This window comes from Aulonocara sp. 'chitande type north' Nkhata Bay, linkage group LG18 (assembly GCF_057382095.1).
Source record: "Aulonocara sp. 'chitande type north' Nkhata Bay isolate Kocher_YH1m ecotype deep benthic linkage group LG18, A_spYH_male_GT1.1, whole genome shotgun sequence".
In the NCBI taxonomy this organism is placed as follows: Eukaryota; Metazoa; Chordata; class Actinopteri; order Cichliformes; family Cichlidae; genus Aulonocara; species Aulonocara sp. 'chitande type north' Nkhata Bay.
In genome coordinates, this window is record NC_141361.1 from 5,284,443 (window position 1) to 5,300,587 (window position 16,145).

Genomic DNA, 16,145 nt, shown 5'->3' on the forward strand with positions numbered 1-16,145 from the left:
TCCTGTTGATTCGTGTGTTGGTTATGTGTCTTAAAAGTGAAATAAAGATTTCTTTAAAACTTCTTGTGGCTATTTTTTTAAGGCACAATCTTTACAACATGAAACAACGTCTGTGAAGCACATTTTGTACAGTGGGCAGGGAGACTTGCCCATCACTGTGGTGGTGGGGTGGATGAGATTTGCCTGCGGTCACTTAAGGCTCTGTATGTTGTGGGTCTGTCCTGGTTGTCCTGCTCAAACATTGTATGGAAGTTGAGGTCAGTGCCTTCAGACCGGCCAACTATGGTGGTAATCATGGTCCCCTGTTTTATGAAGGGAGTGTAGAGGGTATGTTTGCACTTCAGGCCTCCCTAGGAAGGTCTATATCTGTAGTCACTTTCACTGTTTTCTTATTGCTGTTTCAAATTGTTGTTTCTGTTTGTAGCCTTTTTATTGAAGGATTTTGGTTTATATTATTAATATGTGCATTTGTTGTTATTAATAATATTTGCTTCACTCTCCATTTGATGTGTTTTTGGTATGTTATACTTTTAATTGTTCTATGATTATGTTTATGTGTGGTTTATAATTATATTTAAGTTCTGGGTTTTTTTATGAATAAAAGTGACTTAACTTGTCAGAGATATGAGACTTTGGGCATTTCCCCTTCTGTCTTATTCTCAGTGTCTTGTCTCCATGTTTATTTACCTCTGTGTTGCTATCTTTGTGTCTCTGTCTCTTTCTCTTCCCCTGTTCAGTGGGATTTAAGACTTCCAACAAATAATTTCAAAGGGTCAATTAAATTTTAATAAAACCATTTTACTCAACACTGCACTCTAATTTTAGCATTTTTTTTTACTCAGTCATAAAAAGATTCATCTTAAAATATGTTTTAGATACATTTTTATTACTTTTTTCTTTCTTTCTTTTCTTGTTGTTGTCCCGTTTCGTTTTTTAGCCATCAGAATTATTGTCTGAAGGCCAAAAAAGATGCCCAACTAACTTAATTTACCAAATGGACCATCACGGCCTTGCCATATTGGTCCATTTGATCAACCTTTGTTATTATTTATTTATTTTAATTTATTTTCAGTTGTTACAGATAGGACAGACATGACTGGGGGATAGGAAGGAAGGAAGGAAGGAAGGAAGGAAGGAAGAAAAGGGGAAGAGGGACAGTGAGAAAGGGCACTTAAAAAATATCTCCCAGGTCACCTGTTGAGAGAAGAAAATAAGAGAAAACAAGCAAAAAAGAGAGCAACATAATAACACAACACCATTGCAATAATCTAGCTAAGTGTAAATAACAGTAAATATTAAATACTGAATGTGATTGTGCAGCACGCAAGATTGACATCGCACAATGTGGTTTGAGGTAGCAGCCAAGAAAGGTGTAGCTTGTGTGTGTGAACACCTGTGTGGATGAGTGCTCGTCTATTCAAAAGGCTTCTCCATGTAACGATCTGCTGGTGTGGGGAGCCACAGCCTCGTCCCCCAGGGCATGAAGCAGGCATGGAGGAGATCCAGGCCCCAGACATCCAGAGGCCCCCAGAGTGCGAGCGCCCAAAGAGGACCACCGGAGGGGCAACCGTGCCACCTTCCTGGGAAGAGCTGAGGAGAACCCCAGATGAGGGGTCACCCAACAGCCACAGAGCAGAAGCCAGAGGGGGCGGCAGTGACGTACACGCGGGCTCTGCCGGCAGTCAGCTGTGCCAGAGTGAATCGAGCCCCCGCAAGGGGCCCGACCGAGCCACAGGCACCAGGCCCCACCAAGCAGCCGTACCGGGGAGTGAGCTGGTACAGACCTGAGCGTCCAGCCCTGGACACCAAGAACGCACCGATGTCTGAGGGCATCAGCCACCAGCAGGGAGTGTGGTGAGGGGAAATAAGCCTCCATACCTTGGAGGGCCTGAGATGTTCCAAGGGGGTGGAGTGTAAGACCCGAGCTGACATATAGACACAGACGAATAGGCGCACACAGACCTAAACATGCATTCCCACCCTCATGCACACATATACAAATACTCGGCGCTCATCCAACCTGGATACAGACACAAAGAGTATTTTAAACTATTCTGTAAATTCTTGGAAAGTGGTCTTTTTTGGGGGGGACCTCTGCTACTACCAGAGGTTGTCTGCACCACACCAGGGCCTGTGCTGCTAGCATAAACCAACTGAGCCTCAACCAGGGCCTGTGCTGTTTTCTGAGGCCATCTCACTGCACCGGGGCCTGTGCTGCCAGCTGGATCCATCGGCACCATCCCAGGACCTGTGCTGCTGGCTGAGGCCATCTGCACCGCACCAGGGCCTAGCTGGACCCATAGGCACCACACCAGGGCCTGTTCTGCTAGCATAAACCAACTGAGCCTCACCAGGGCCTGCACTGCCGGCTGGACCCATAGGCACCACATCAGGGCCTGTGCTGCTGGCATAAACCAACTGAGCCTCACCAGGGCCTGCACTGCCGGCTGGACCCATAGGCACCACACCAGGGCCTGTGCTGCTGGCTGGGGCCGTCTGCAGCACACCAGGGCCTTTGCTGCCGGCTGAACAAACTGCATCTGTGTTGCTAGTGCAAGACATCAGCACCACACCAAGGCCTGTTCTGCTAGCATAAACCAACTGAGCCTCACCAGGGCCTGCACTGCCGGCTGGACCCATAGGCACCACACCAGGGCCTGTTCTGCTAGCATAAACCAACTGAGCCTCACCAGGGCCTGTACTGCCGGCTGGACCCATCTGCACCACCCCAGGGCCTGTACTGCTGGCTGGGGCCATCTGCACCACACCAGGGCCTGTTCTGCCGTCTGGACCCATAGGCAACACCCCAGGGCCTGTGCTGCTGGCTGGGGCCGTCTGCAGCACACCAGGGCCTTTGCTGCCGGCTGAACAAACTGCATCTGTGTTGCTAGTGCAAGACATCAGCACCACACCAAGGCCTGTGCTGCTCGAAAAGCTTATCTGCAATACATCGGGCGCTGTGCTGTTGATTGAAGCCTTCTACACCACATTGGTGAATGTGCTAGCAGAAGCCCTCTGCTAGCAAGCCACCAGGACCCGAACTTTTGGCTGGAGCCTTACTTGCCATCCTAGGTTTGTGCAGCCTATTTAATTCAGCATCAACAATCATTGTGTTTTGGATAATGGCTTTTTAAATAACTTTACTTTGCTTATTGGCCGTGGGGGACTTTTGGACTCTCAATTTTTCTAAGATGAGAACATTTAACAGTGACCCCATTCTGCGAGACATGGTTCCCAGATCTACATGCGTCACTGCTGCTATACATCCTGTACAATTTCCAATGTATTTGGAACAGGACATTAATCATTTTGAACTACAGAAAGATTTACCTCATCTTCAAAACCTTCTTGCTTTGTACAATTACAAAATTAGTTACGAAAAATCCTGCTTTGTGTCAACATTTCACACGTCAAAATCAATAAGTACAAAGCAGAGACTTCTGATCGTCTTACTACTGCTCTTATCTGGTAATGTGCAACCTAACCCAGGCCCTGAGCTGCAATGTAGCCAGACACCATCTGAATTTAAATCCTCACCTGGGCTGAAGATAGTTCATCTTAATGTGCGCAGTTTGTTACCCAAGATGGATATGATCAAGATCTGGGTTCAATCAACAGATGCAGATATTGTCCTCATTTCTGAAACTTGGTTGTCTAAATATATATCTGATGAACATGTTAGCATGGCTGGCTACAATATCTATCGCACCGATAGGTTTAAGAAAGGTGGTGGTGTTGCTGCTTATGTTAAGTCAAAATTTGATGCTACAATAGTTCTATCAGAATCAATTTGCAAACAATTGGAATTTTTGGCTCTGAATGTGAATGTTGCAAAGGGTCTTTGCATAACAGTTGCTTGTTGCTATCGACCCCCTTCTGCCTCCACAGAAGCTCTGCGTTCTTTAAACCTTTTGCTGTCCAGACTAAATTATGGGGAGCTTGTTCTAGCTGGTGACTTTAACTGGGATTGGCTCAAAACTGTTTCAGATGATTTTAAATCTTTCTGTGATTCTATCAGTCTTACCCAGCTGGTCAATTTACCCACTCGGCCGAATCTCAAAAGCCCCGAAAAGTCTACCTTGATTGACTTGATTTTGACAAATGTTCCTCATAAATTTTCATCTTTGGGTGTCTTTTGTAACGACTTAAGTGACCACTGTGTTGTTGCTGCTATTAGAAATACTAAAGTGGCCAAGTCACAACATGGTATTATTTTTAAAAGAACTCTTAAACATTTTAATGAGCAAGCATTTTATCATGATTTGTCAAATTATGACTGGAAGAAAATAGGATTGATCCCTGATGTAGAATTAGCGTGGGCATTCTTTAAGGATGGGTTTATGCAAATTGTGAATAAACATGCTCCATTAAGAAGATATAGGATAAAAGGTCGTGAAAACCCCTGGTTCTCCCAAGAGCTGGCAGATATCATTCATGAGCGTAATCTGGCTTGGGCCAAAGCGAGGAAAACAGGCTACCCCAGTGATTGGCTTCTTTTCAGACAACTAAGAAACAGATGTACTTCCTCTATTAAGAAAGCTAAAACAGAATATTATCTGTCTGTCACCACTGAGAACCTAAATAATCCACAGAAGTTCTGGAAAATCATTAAGTCTCTTTCAGTGAGTAAAAGCTCCCACGCTCTACCCACCTATGTTTTTAAGGATTCTGTTCCTGTTTATGATAGGAAGGAGATTATGAATTGTTTTAACAAGCACTTTATATCTTCTGGCTCTTTGTTTGACTCTCTGAACCCAGTCTCTGTAAAATCTGGCACAAACCTTCCGGTGTACACTGGTCAGCCATTTAACTTTGTTCCTTTCTCTGTGCAGGAGGTCTGTAAAGCTCTTAAACTGTTAGATCCTAGAAAATCTCCAGGGCCAGACTTACTAGATCCTTACTTCTTGAAACTGGCAGCTGATTTTGTAGCAGAGCCTCTCACAACACTTTTCAACCTCACACTGGATACGAATAAAATTCCCTCAGTATGGAAATCAGCTTTTGTTGTTCCTCTATTAAAAGGGGGCGACCCAGCAGTGTTAACTAATTACAGACCAATATCTAATCTATCTGTGCTGGCTAAAGTTCTTGAAGCTCTTGTGTGTGAGCAGTTAAAGGAGTTTTTGCACATCAATGCCATTTTATCTGAATATCAATCAGGCTTTAGGAAGAATCACAGTACTATCACAGCTGCAATTAGAGTGGTAAATGATATTACTATTGCACTTGATAAAAAACAACACTGTGCATCCCTTTTTATTGATTTGTCAAAAGCATTTGACACTGTTGATCATTGTATTTTAAAACTTAGACTCTTCCAGTCAGGACTCTCTGAGAGAGCAGTGGCATGGTTCTCAAACTACCTCAGTAACAGGACTCAGTGCATTAAATCTGACGGTGTATGTTCTGACTTTGTTACAGTGCACAACGGAGTGCCACAGGGTTCTGTATTAGGTCCCCTTCTATTTATCATTTACGTAAACAATCTTAGTCTACATGTGCCAGATGCAAACTTGCACTTCTATGCTGATGATACAGTTATTTACAGCTGTGGTTCAACTCTTGTCCAAGCCATCGACTCCTTGCAGAAAGCCTTTTCTGCTGTCCAGCACTCATTACATCAGCTTAAACTTGTTCTCAACGCAGACAAAACAAAGCTCATGTTGTTTTCTAAATCAAGGAGACGAGCCCAAACAATCCCATCAGTAACCACTCTTGAAGGTAATAAAATAGAGTTGGTTCACACCTATAAATATCTGGGAATCTTAATTGATGACTCGCTTACCTTCAAACCACATGTAGAGAATCTTGTGAAAAACCTGAAGTTAAAACTGAGATTTTATTTTCAAAATAAGTTGTGTTTCTCTTTTAATACAAAGAAGCGGCTTGTTGCTGCAACATTCTTGCCTGTGCTGGATTATGGTGATATTCTATATATGAATGCTTCTGCTCAATGTCTTCGAATGGTTGATTCTGTGTATCGTGCTTCTCTGAGGTTCATCACTAACCGTAAATTTCAGACTCACCACTGTGAGTTATACTCTCAGGTAGGATGGCCTGCTTTGGTAAGTCGGAGGAACTCTCATTTATACAGTTTTATATATAAGGCGATACTTGGGTTGCTGCCTTCTTATATATGTTCCCTGCTTGTAATGAAACATGCTGGTCGGTATTCTCTTCGTCCGCATGGTTACTTGTTGCTTTCTGTTCCATTTGCCCGAACTGAACTTGGTAAAAGAGCTTTTGTCCATTTAGCACCCTTGGCCTGGAACAAACTGCAGAAGGAATGGAAAATGACTGAATTCATTTCATTAAGTGATTTTAAATCTAAACTACGAATCCTTGAGGCCAAGTCCATAACATGCAACTGTTTCAATTAGATTGATTGTCATTTTAACTGACTTTTTATTTTATTTGAATTTTATTGAATTTTATTTTTTATTTTATTTGTATTCTTTCACTTATTGTTGCATGTGTGTTGTTGCTGCCTGTGTTTGAGTAATTTCTGTAACTGTGAGACATCTGCTGCTGCCTATCTTGGCCAGGTCTCCCTTGAAAAAGAGGTTTTTAATCTCAATGGGATCTTCCTGGTTAAATAAAGGTTAATAAATAAATAAATAAAAAATGGACACTGTACATGTACTGTACAGCACGGCCCCTCCTGAGAACCCTCAATGTCTACATGCATTTAAAACTGGGTGGTGGGCACTATGGAACGCCAGGACTGCCATAATGAATTAATTAAATACATCATTAAATAATTAATTAAATGTGGCAATAATTAATTAAAATTGGAATTAATTAATTAAATAAATAGTTATGACACATGTAATTAATTAGTTATTGACACATTTAATTAATTATTTATGTATTTCACATTTTAAATAATTATTGACACATTTAATTAATTATTGACACATTTAATTAATTATTTAATGCTATATTTAGTTATTTCATTTTGGCAGTCCTGGCGTCTGGCTGTCATCTTGAAATAATTTTATCTGTCAGCCTCACCCATCAAACTCAGGGGGCGGGGTTAACGCTGCCCATGCAGCTTCTCTAACATTTGATTGGTTGCCGTGCAAAGTAAGTCAAAACAGGTCGATCCTAGATAATCGATTGCTTGTGTAGACTTGGGGCAGCCAGGTATCCCAGAATGCATTTGAAATCACAGGCAGCAATGGTGGTGGTGTAGTTTTAAAATATCCCGTTTTTCTGTCACCAACTACACTTTTAACAGTGTTTTAGCTGCGAATGTCGCGCCGTAATCTTCACATGTCTGGTCAGGTTGTCAACATAGAACATGTTTGCAAAAGTGCTCAGATGTTTTCAGAGATTTCACTAGCTCTGCTAACAGTTAGCATGCAGAGTGCACCGAGGGGGTTACGTTAACCGGTTTGTTTACATATTCCACTCTCCGTGTTCCACATGTTGCATTCGCAGATTCTCATTTTCACCGAACGATCGTCTCTTTCCGCCTGGTCTTGTGTCTCTGTGCTTCTGTAACATAAAGAACGAGCTGACATTTTTCTCACGAAACCAGCGATCAGCTCAACAGACCCTCAGTTTACCTGCATGCAGACGGAGGTCAGACAACAATTTTACATGTATGATCTTAAAACAGGACACAGCCACTATACGTGCTGCACAGTAAAAAATGGAGTGTCAATATTTCAGTGTAAACCTATTTTAACCTAGAGAGAGTATATACAACTCTGTGAGGAGTAAACCAGCTCTAACGTCAGAGTTAAAAGTCAGTGTAAAGTTCTATAGACACGGAGTGAAGACATAACTCCACACAGTGTTGATTAGTACCAGTCCGCAGGCGTGTGCGGTCTGAGAGCTACCACAGTCAGGTAAGTTAAGTTAACATTCCCATACTGGTAACATTGTTTAGTAAGTATTTTTAAACTAAATAGCTCTTTATAGTTACACTGATGTCGAGTGAGGACATGTTAGCAGCATTTACCCATAGGTTTAATGATATTGTCGAGTAGCTACATGCTAACCATTGCTAAAAGTTCAAATGTTCGTTATATTCTCACTGAGTTAAGATTAACCTAAAACATGTTAACTATGTATTTCTTCTAAGTGCAGCTTAGATAATATTATTGTCACATGTCTAATGGGATAGTTTTAGCAACTAAATTACCGTTTATTAGTAAGCTAATAATCGCTAATTAGCTTCGAAGGAACTATCAGAAAAAGTGGGTAACATTACAATAAAGTTTACTCTACTGATTTATATTCTTTTAAGCAAATGCCAAAGGCTTACACTAATTTAGAATTAATTCAGATTCTTTTATATAAATTAATTGACAGCAATGTTAATGATATGTTAATATACAGTAATTGTTCACAGAAATAAAGCGAATTGCAGTAAGAGCGACCAATACTTGATAAGTAGACTAAAGTTATTAAACAATATTAGATGTTAGTCACACTTGGTCCATTTGCAGTAACACTGGTTGATAAAGGATCTTTATTAGCAGTTAATCTGTTACTTATTTCTTCATGCTGTAGCTGTTAAGTAATATTGACTTTTAACTGCTTCTATTTTGTATAAAAACTAAAGCTCTAAAGTACATCCACAGTTTTAAACTCTTTCCTTTATTATTTTTTTCTCTTTTGTTTTGTGAACACAATATGTTGCTGCGTGTTTTGTTTGGTGGGGAGCAGAAGTATGTTAGGCTGTCTGACCTGGGCCCTATTTCAGAAAGCCGGTTTAGTGCAAACTCTGAGTAAGTATACCCTGAGTTAACGAAAACTCTGGGTTTTCGGTTTCACAAAGCGAGTTCAGATGAATCCTGAGTGAGTCACTATGACGACACACTCCGTGAAGCTAACCTGCCCCCTAGCAGGTTTACCACAACTAACCCTGACTGTCTCCGCCTCTTTGTCGGAAACCTGACAGTAGGAAGTGTCGGACATGGCGTGCCCCTACCTCGAAGAGCCAGTAGATGTTGAAGCCCAAATTCTCCGCAGAGCTCTCCGCCGGGAGAGAGTGATTAGAGCGCGTTTGGACATTTGATCATTTCCTGATGATTTTCTGTGTGAACGTTACCGTTTTTCAGCACAATCTATAATTCATTTGAATAACATCCTCAGGCCTAATATTGCTCATGTGACACATCGCGGACATTCTCTCAGTTCTGTACATATTATTTGTATTGCACTTCGTTTTTTTGCAAACGGGAGCTTTCTGTATAATATTGGTGACGCTGAGCACGTTTCCAAGGCTACCGTCTGTCGGGCAGTCAGGAATGTTACAGTTGCACTGAAACGTCTCCTGTACTCGTCTGTGGTGTTCCCCGGTCATAGACCCACAAGATTTATCAAAGAGGGATTCCACAAAATTGCAGGTATCAGGATGAACAAAACTCAATTCATGATGTGGTGATACTTGAACTACTACTTAAATTTTACATTTATTTTCAGGGTTCCCAGGCGTGATTGGCTGTATAGATGGCACTCACATTCCAATCATTGCTCCTTCAGTAAATGAAGGAGACTATGTGAACAGGAAGTCTTTCCACAGCATTAATGTACAGGTACATAGTTCCCTGTAGCATTTCAAACTAACAAATTATTTCATTATAGTAATGGATGCTAATTTGTGTTCTCTGCACTGTGAAGATCATATGTGATGCTGCCAATATTATGACAAATGTGGAAGCCAAGTGGCCAGGCTCTGTTCATGACTCACAAATTTTTCGTGAATGTACACTGAGCACAAAATTTGGACATGGTGAGTTGAAAATACTTTAAAATATATAAAGACCAATTGCTACAGGGACATTTGAACTGAAGTGTATCCTTCTGTCTTAGGAGAGTTCACTGGCTACTTGCTTGGTGATAGGGGGTATCCATGTTTACCCTATTTGCTTACCCCTTACCCTGACCCTGAACCGGGCCCACAGCAGCGATATAATCTGGCTCATTGCAGGACAAGAGCCAGAGTTGAAATGACTATCGGAATGCTTAAGGCCCGGTTCCAGTGCCTTCAAAGACTCAGGGTCACCCCAGAAAGGGCATGTGACATTATTGTGGCATGTGTGATTCTTCACAACATTGCCACAATTAGAGGAGAACACTGTCCTTCTGAACCAAACATCAGCAGTGATCCAAACCATGAACATCCTGACCCTCCCACGGACATACAAGATGGAAGAGCAGTCAGAGACACCATATGTCACAATCATTTCCTTTGACCCATCATCTCAACATGTTGAAAGAAGAATAAACAGATTTTTTGTTCAACTGGCTTTATTGGTCGCCTGTATTTCCTGTACACAAAGTATTAATAAGTATATTATTATGTATAAGTATATAACACTGAAATAATTCGTCCATCTCTGACCACTTCACCCACCCTTAACTGATGTTCTAGCAGTAAAATCTCAATCTTGGTCTTTTGGATCTGCTGCTTGAAGTGTTCCATTTCCAAGTCACATTTTTTTTATTTTCTTGATCAAATGGGTCTTGTACAGCTGCTTTACAGGGAGCTATTGAAACACAGAAAATAGCATTGACATTCATAGTACATGCCTACTTAGGTTGGTTGTAAATCAGTGCTGAACATCTTACTGAGGAAAGGTTTGTTGGAGACGTGGCTGGACCCTCTTCCTCTTCATTTCCATCATCACTCTGTTAGAGACATAGAAAGTCCATGGTTTTATTATAGTACCACATTTTATTCAATTGTTATATTTTCCATTGTAAGATGTAAACCTCATAAAGTGTCTCTGTTGCTTCCTCCTCTGTAACAGCTGTCAATGTTTCTTCATTATTTTCCTGTAGTAAAGAAATTAACAACATTGCTGTTCTACTGTAAACTCATATAATCTGTGGAGTATTAAGAGTACTCATAACTGCATGTTGGTCTGGCTCAACAGGAGGCTGCACCAGATGCAGTACACCATCACCATCAACTGATAGAATATGAGGTTTATACAGGTCACTTATAACTTACAAGGGACCAAATGGCAATTAACAAACATATACCAATCACCTTACACTTCATTGTCATTATGCTCTCAAAGACAACCAAGACTGAGGGAAGGCAAAATCAGTAGGAAAATAACTTCACTACAAAATAATTCATTATGGTAAAGAGTTTATCAAATGAATGAGTAGCACTGCAAAGGTGACTGTGAAGAAAGGATGTATGCACATCATGTATTATTTTGAATTTACCCCTTATGTAGGCACTTGTGTCTTGCGGGGTTACTGACTCAGAGGATGTCCCCGCAGAGATGCCTTCAGCCACAGGGCGCCCACTGTTTTGGCTGAGGGCCAACTGCTCAGCCTCTGTGAGTGGTGGTGGTGGAGGACCCCCACCTGTTTTTCAGGCCTCTGCTTTTTTTCTGTTGGCTATAACGGGGTCACATTTGAGCATACAGAGTAAGCAAATATGTACTTGTAATGTGCTCAGATAATTTCAATAAGTGCTTACAGAAGGAAAATTAATGTAGCCTCTAACTGCAATTGATTTACATGGGACAAACAGACCAAGCACTATGGCTCATAATACAATTACACCTTACCTGTTTGGACTATATTTTTATATTTCATTTTTACTTGCTGCCAGGAACGTTTGGGGCCTGTTGGGTTGCACCTGCGCTCACATCACGTCACAAAATAAAATGTATAAAATAAAAAATAAAATAACGTGTTAAATGGGTGGAAATCCCTAGATCAATGTTTAAAGTAACACTCACGCATTGACTCTGTCGGCTATGTTTTGCCATGCATGCTCCCTTTGTTTTGCAGCTGAGGCTGTGTTACTTTTTTTCCACAAAATTTGCATGTTATCGGCATATGCTGCCATCAGAATTTCGGCCTCAAGCGCTGTAAAATACATTGACCGCGCCTTCTTTCCCTCCGTCTCCATGGTGACTCGCTTAATCTGTGCTCCACTAATCAGGGCTTTATGTATCCTCGTGCGCGCGCTTGACTTGGGGTTAAAGCAACTCCGCGTTGATTGAACTAATTGTTATCAGCCTTTCTGAAACCGAATATTCCGAGTTGGACAGTTCGGGGTTACTCAACCCTGAGTATCGTTTTTCACTCTGAGTTTTCTAAACCGGCTTCCTGAAATAGGGCCCTGACATTTGATGCTTTCATGAAAGAAGGTTAGAATATCAGGATAAAACAAGATAACAACGTTTACCTGGTCAATAAACAAGCTTAATTATATTCTAAGTCAACTACCTAAGTTGATAATTGTTTCTACTTCAACAATGAATGAGAATTACCTATATTCTTAAGCTTCATCTCATCAATATTTTGTGAAGACATAGCCTTACTCTACCATTTGATAAGAAAATGCATGGCCTTTTTTTTTTTTTAACAATTTCTGTAACATTTCTTTTCTCTTACCTTACTTCAGCGTGCCTAAAATTTAACATACCAGAAGGCAGACAGCTAGATATGAAGGTGTTTGACCAGTCTGACACAGAAGTAGACGCAGAGGTGTTTGAAGAAATAGTGAAGGGGTCACCTGTAACCTTCCGAGTCATGCTGAGCAATGAAGAACTTGGTAATCACTCACATACGTATATGTTTATATGAAATTTAAAGGTTGAGATTGAAGCATTAACAGTTAAATTTAATGCTTCTGCTTTGGTCATGTTCCTTAATGCACAGGTGTATCTCTGTCATCATCATCTTCTCCATCGGATGATACAATCATTCTAAACTTCACAATGTGTGAACCTCCTGAAGAAGCAGCAACCACTGAAGGAAGACAACCTAAAAGGCCATGCCATATAAACTATGAGGCAAAAGCTGTGGGTAGTGAACATTGTTAGTCTAATTTGCATGTTTGATGTGAAGTGTTTTTATGTAATCGTTTTCCAGTTTTTCTCAAGGTTTAAAAAATTTCTGACTTCATATTTTATGTCTATTTAAGTTGATTGAAAAAATCCTAACAACAAAGCCTGGTGGTGAACACATCATACAAGAGTATGCAAAAACCAAATCTCTGACAGATGCAACTAGAAGACAGATGATAAACATACTTGCTGCTGAGATGACAGAAGCACATGGGTAAGAATCATAAATGTAGTCTATAAAGAAACATTTTTAGTATTGTATTATTTTTAATTGTGATGTTCAATGCCAATTGAGTGACGGTCATCACTGAATTTATACATTAGGACATCTCCCCCTAAAAGTGTAAGAGTGATGTATGCGCAGGGGATTGTTGCTCTGTTTCCATATCTGGAAGACCCATATTCACAACATGGATATGTAAGTAAAGGGGACTTTGCAACATTAAACACATAGTTGCCCTCAGAAATGTTGATAACATTCTGCTTGTATTTAATTACATAAGAACATTACTATGATCCAGAGAGCGGTTCAGGATACCTTGCGTGGCGGTTGAAGACAATTCAAAGAAAAGCTGCAGAGGAAAGAAGTGTCTCACTTTCCAAATCTCCTAAAAGTAAGTTCACTTGTGATTTAAATGATTCTGATCTAATTTGTAGGCAGGAGTCAATCAAATTGTTTTTTCTTAAGTTGGCGGGCCAGGCCGTGGTCGATCCAGACCACTCACCACTGAGACAGTGTTATCAGATGAGGATGTAAAAGCAGCTATTGCTCTTTTGAGACACTCTGCTGATGAAGACACTATCCGTGAAAAGATGAAAGCTACCTTCATTTATCGGCATTCAATGGTCAGCGATGATAAGAATGCAGCAGATGTCTTCATAGTCTTCCCGCGGTTTCTGGACACACCAGGACTGGTAAGACATCTTCATTTGTTGAATCACTGAAATATTCCATGCAGCTTGCAATTTCACTCATTACACCTCTTATCTTCTATTTTTGCATTATAGATAGAACAAGATTTCAGACTCCTGTTTGATGAGGTCACTGCCAACAAATTCTTGGAGAGGTGGCCCATCGATCTCAAATCAAAGATTGTAAAGGAAAGTCATGGACTTGTACCCACCTCGGAGCTCTTGGAGTTGATGTGCAATGCTGAGTCAGCTACTGAAGTTGAGAATGGTATGACTGACTGTTTTTATTTGCCATTGTTGGTTATATAGGCAATTCTGTCTATCGAATGTATTTTTGGAGTAATTCTTTGTTTATTCGTCTGTAGGCTGGGACAGTGACATGTCTGCTATCTTGCTGCTGCTACATCTGCTACCGCCATCTGCACAAGGGTGAAAGAGACCAGGAAAGATGTCTGCATCTCAAGCTGTCGATAACCTCATCAAATTCCTAAAGGTATGTTATTTAAAATATATATTCCATCACCGCCATTGTAATGTACAGTAAGGTGATCTAATCTAATGGGATAGTCACTAAATACTGCTGTTTAATGTGTTGTTGTAGGCTGGAACCAGTGTACAGCAGCATCTAGACAACATCACCCGAAGCAGTCAGCCCTACCTTCTTGCTCAGGGACCCACAAGAAGCAGCATCCACACCTTCTTCATTGTGATTGACAAGCATGCACTTCCATGTAAAGCGACAGGTTCAGTAGGAGCCCTTGATGAACTCTTTAAGGCCCATTATGTCTTTGATACGTCATACAGTTCATCCCTGACCAACTTTTTCACTTTTCTGCAAACAACCATTTACAACATTGATGTTGGGGAAACAAAGGAAACTCCCAGAGTTGCGAGCAAGAATGGTGCGTTAGTATCCATTGAGATCAAAATAATGAAGTGCTTTCTTTGCAAAAGTGATCATGGTAGACCAAACAGCCTTGTAAAACACCTTAAGGTAATTCATGGTCTCTGTACTGGGAGGACACTATATCTCAAATGTGGCCAAGTGGGATGCTCACGTTCTTTTAGTAGTTTTTCTGGCTTTAGAAAGCACCTGAACAAATGCCACGTAAGCAGTTCATTTGATTCTGCAGAACTAGATTTTTCACCAGTTCAAAGTGTTACGGACACAAGTACTACTGCTAATGTTGATGTGGTGCCTGAACATTTAGAGCATAGGTGTCAAACTCTGGCCCGCGGGCCAGATTTGGCCCGCAGCCTGATTACATTTGGCCCGCGAAGCCATACCAAATTACTATTAGAGCTGGCCTACTGGTATTATACAGTTAATATATATTTTGTTTAGTATTAAGCTTTGCTTGTTCCATATTCAGGTTTTCAGCAAAACTTGTTTGAGTCCATAAAAAAAGATTCATTCTTATATCTAGAGGAAGATTTTTTTTTTCAATAAATATTAATGTTAGCCCGCGACTTTGTTCCAGTTTTGAATTTTGGCCCACTGTGTATTTGAGTTTGACACCCCTGATTTAGAGGCTGAGTCGGAATTATCTTCAGCAGACCTTGTAAATAGTTGTGCAGCTGTTATTTCTGATCTAAAGGCAGCAGGTGTAGGCCAAAGTGTAGTGAATTCTGTAGTGAATTCCATGGAAGAGATTGTTCAAGATATCCAACAACATGCTAAAGAAACAGTCATTAAGCATGTATTTAGTAATGAAAGAGAAACAGAAATGTGCAAGAAAGTTGAAGCATGTTTTGATGAGTTAGAGAATCCTTTCTCAGTTCTTAATTCTGAGTACAAGAGGTCAAAATATTTATCAGACAAGTGGGAAACTGTAGAACCAGTTGAATGTGTAATTGGCTCAAGATTTGACACAAGGCGAAATAAAAAGACTGGAACATATGATCAGGCAGTTGTTCAAGATAAATTCATGTATGTTCCAGTTTTATCAACATTGGAATCAATATTTAAGAGTCAGCATGTTGGAGAAATGTTGAAAAAATCAGACACTTGTGATTTAAGACGCAGAGATATTTGTGATGGATCTCTATTGAAGACACGCCCTCTTTTTTTCAACAGAAAAGCACACAGTTCAGATCCAAATGTTCTATGATGACTTTGAGGTTGCAAATCCTCTTGGTTCCAAGCGAGGTATTCACAAGTTGGGTGCAGTATATTTTACCTTAAGAAACTTCTCTCCCAAATGGAATTCTTTTTTGGCCAACATACACCTTTGTGCCTTATTTCATGCACAAGATCTGAAACGTTATGGTTTTAGTGAAATTCTTGTTCCTATTGTTCGAGACATTAAAGTGTTAGAGAGCGATGGTATTGAGATTCCACTATTCGGTGGTTATGTTCGTGGTAGTGTGGTACAGGTCACTGGTGATAATTTAGGC

General features: G+C 40.6%; 1 protein-coding gene and 1 long non-coding RNA gene across 5 annotated transcripts; both read left to right on the top strand.

Moving 5' to 3' along the window:
- The first annotated feature begins 6,948 nt into the window (after nucleotides 1-6,948).
- Nucleotides 6,949-10,269, top strand: LOC147307770 (uncharacterized). The gene is made up of 2 exons (XR_015126212.1): nucleotides 6,949-9,748; nucleotides 9,829-10,269. It is a non-coding gene; the product is annotated as an uncharacterized LOC147307770 (long non-coding RNA).
- Nucleotides 10,270-11,844: 1,575 nt separating this feature from the next.
- On the top strand, nucleotides 11,845-15,051 carry LOC147307771 (uncharacterized). 4 transcript variants are annotated; one of them, XM_086273140.1, is made up of 6 exons: nucleotides 11,845-12,541; nucleotides 12,649-12,791; nucleotides 12,914-13,050; nucleotides 13,161-13,254; nucleotides 13,340-13,450; nucleotides 13,525-13,663. In XM_086273140.1, exons 1-5 carry the CDS (start codon nucleotides 12,328-12,330, stop codon nucleotides 13,388-13,390), a joined length of 639 nt encoding a protein of 212 aa, XP_086129266.1. In that variant the 5' UTR covers nucleotides 11,845-12,327; the 3' UTR covers nucleotides 13,391-13,450; nucleotides 13,525-13,663. The 4 variants fall into 4 exon arrangements, with proteins under 4 accessions (XP_086129266.1, XP_086129268.1, XP_086129267.1 ...); XM_086273142.1 differs by having other exon boundaries at nucleotides 13,358-13,450; XM_086273143.1 differs by lacking the exons at nucleotides 11,845-12,541; nucleotides 12,649-12,791; nucleotides 12,914-13,050; nucleotides 13,161-13,254 and adding exons at nucleotides 13,845-14,016; nucleotides 14,114-14,241; nucleotides 14,350-15,051 and having other exon boundaries at nucleotides 13,364-13,450; nucleotides 13,525-13,751.
- Nucleotides 15,052-16,145: the final 1,094 nt, after the last annotated feature.

What these genes read in the sequence shown, in the direction of transcription:
- LOC147307771 (XM_086273140.1), top strand. Translation starts at nt 12,328, where the DNA reads ATGCATGGCCTTTTTTTTTTTTTAACAATTTCTGTAACATTTCTTTTC. An exon ending in GCTGAGCAATGAAGAACTTG is followed by an intron (nt 12,542 to 12,648) that starts GTAATCACTCAC and finishes CTTAATGCACAG; the next exon opens with GTGTATCTCTGTCATCATCA. An exon ending in CATATTCACAACATGGATAT is followed by an intron (nt 13,255 to 13,339) that starts GTAAGTAAAGGG and finishes TAATTACATAAG; the next exon opens with AACATTACTATGATCCAGAG.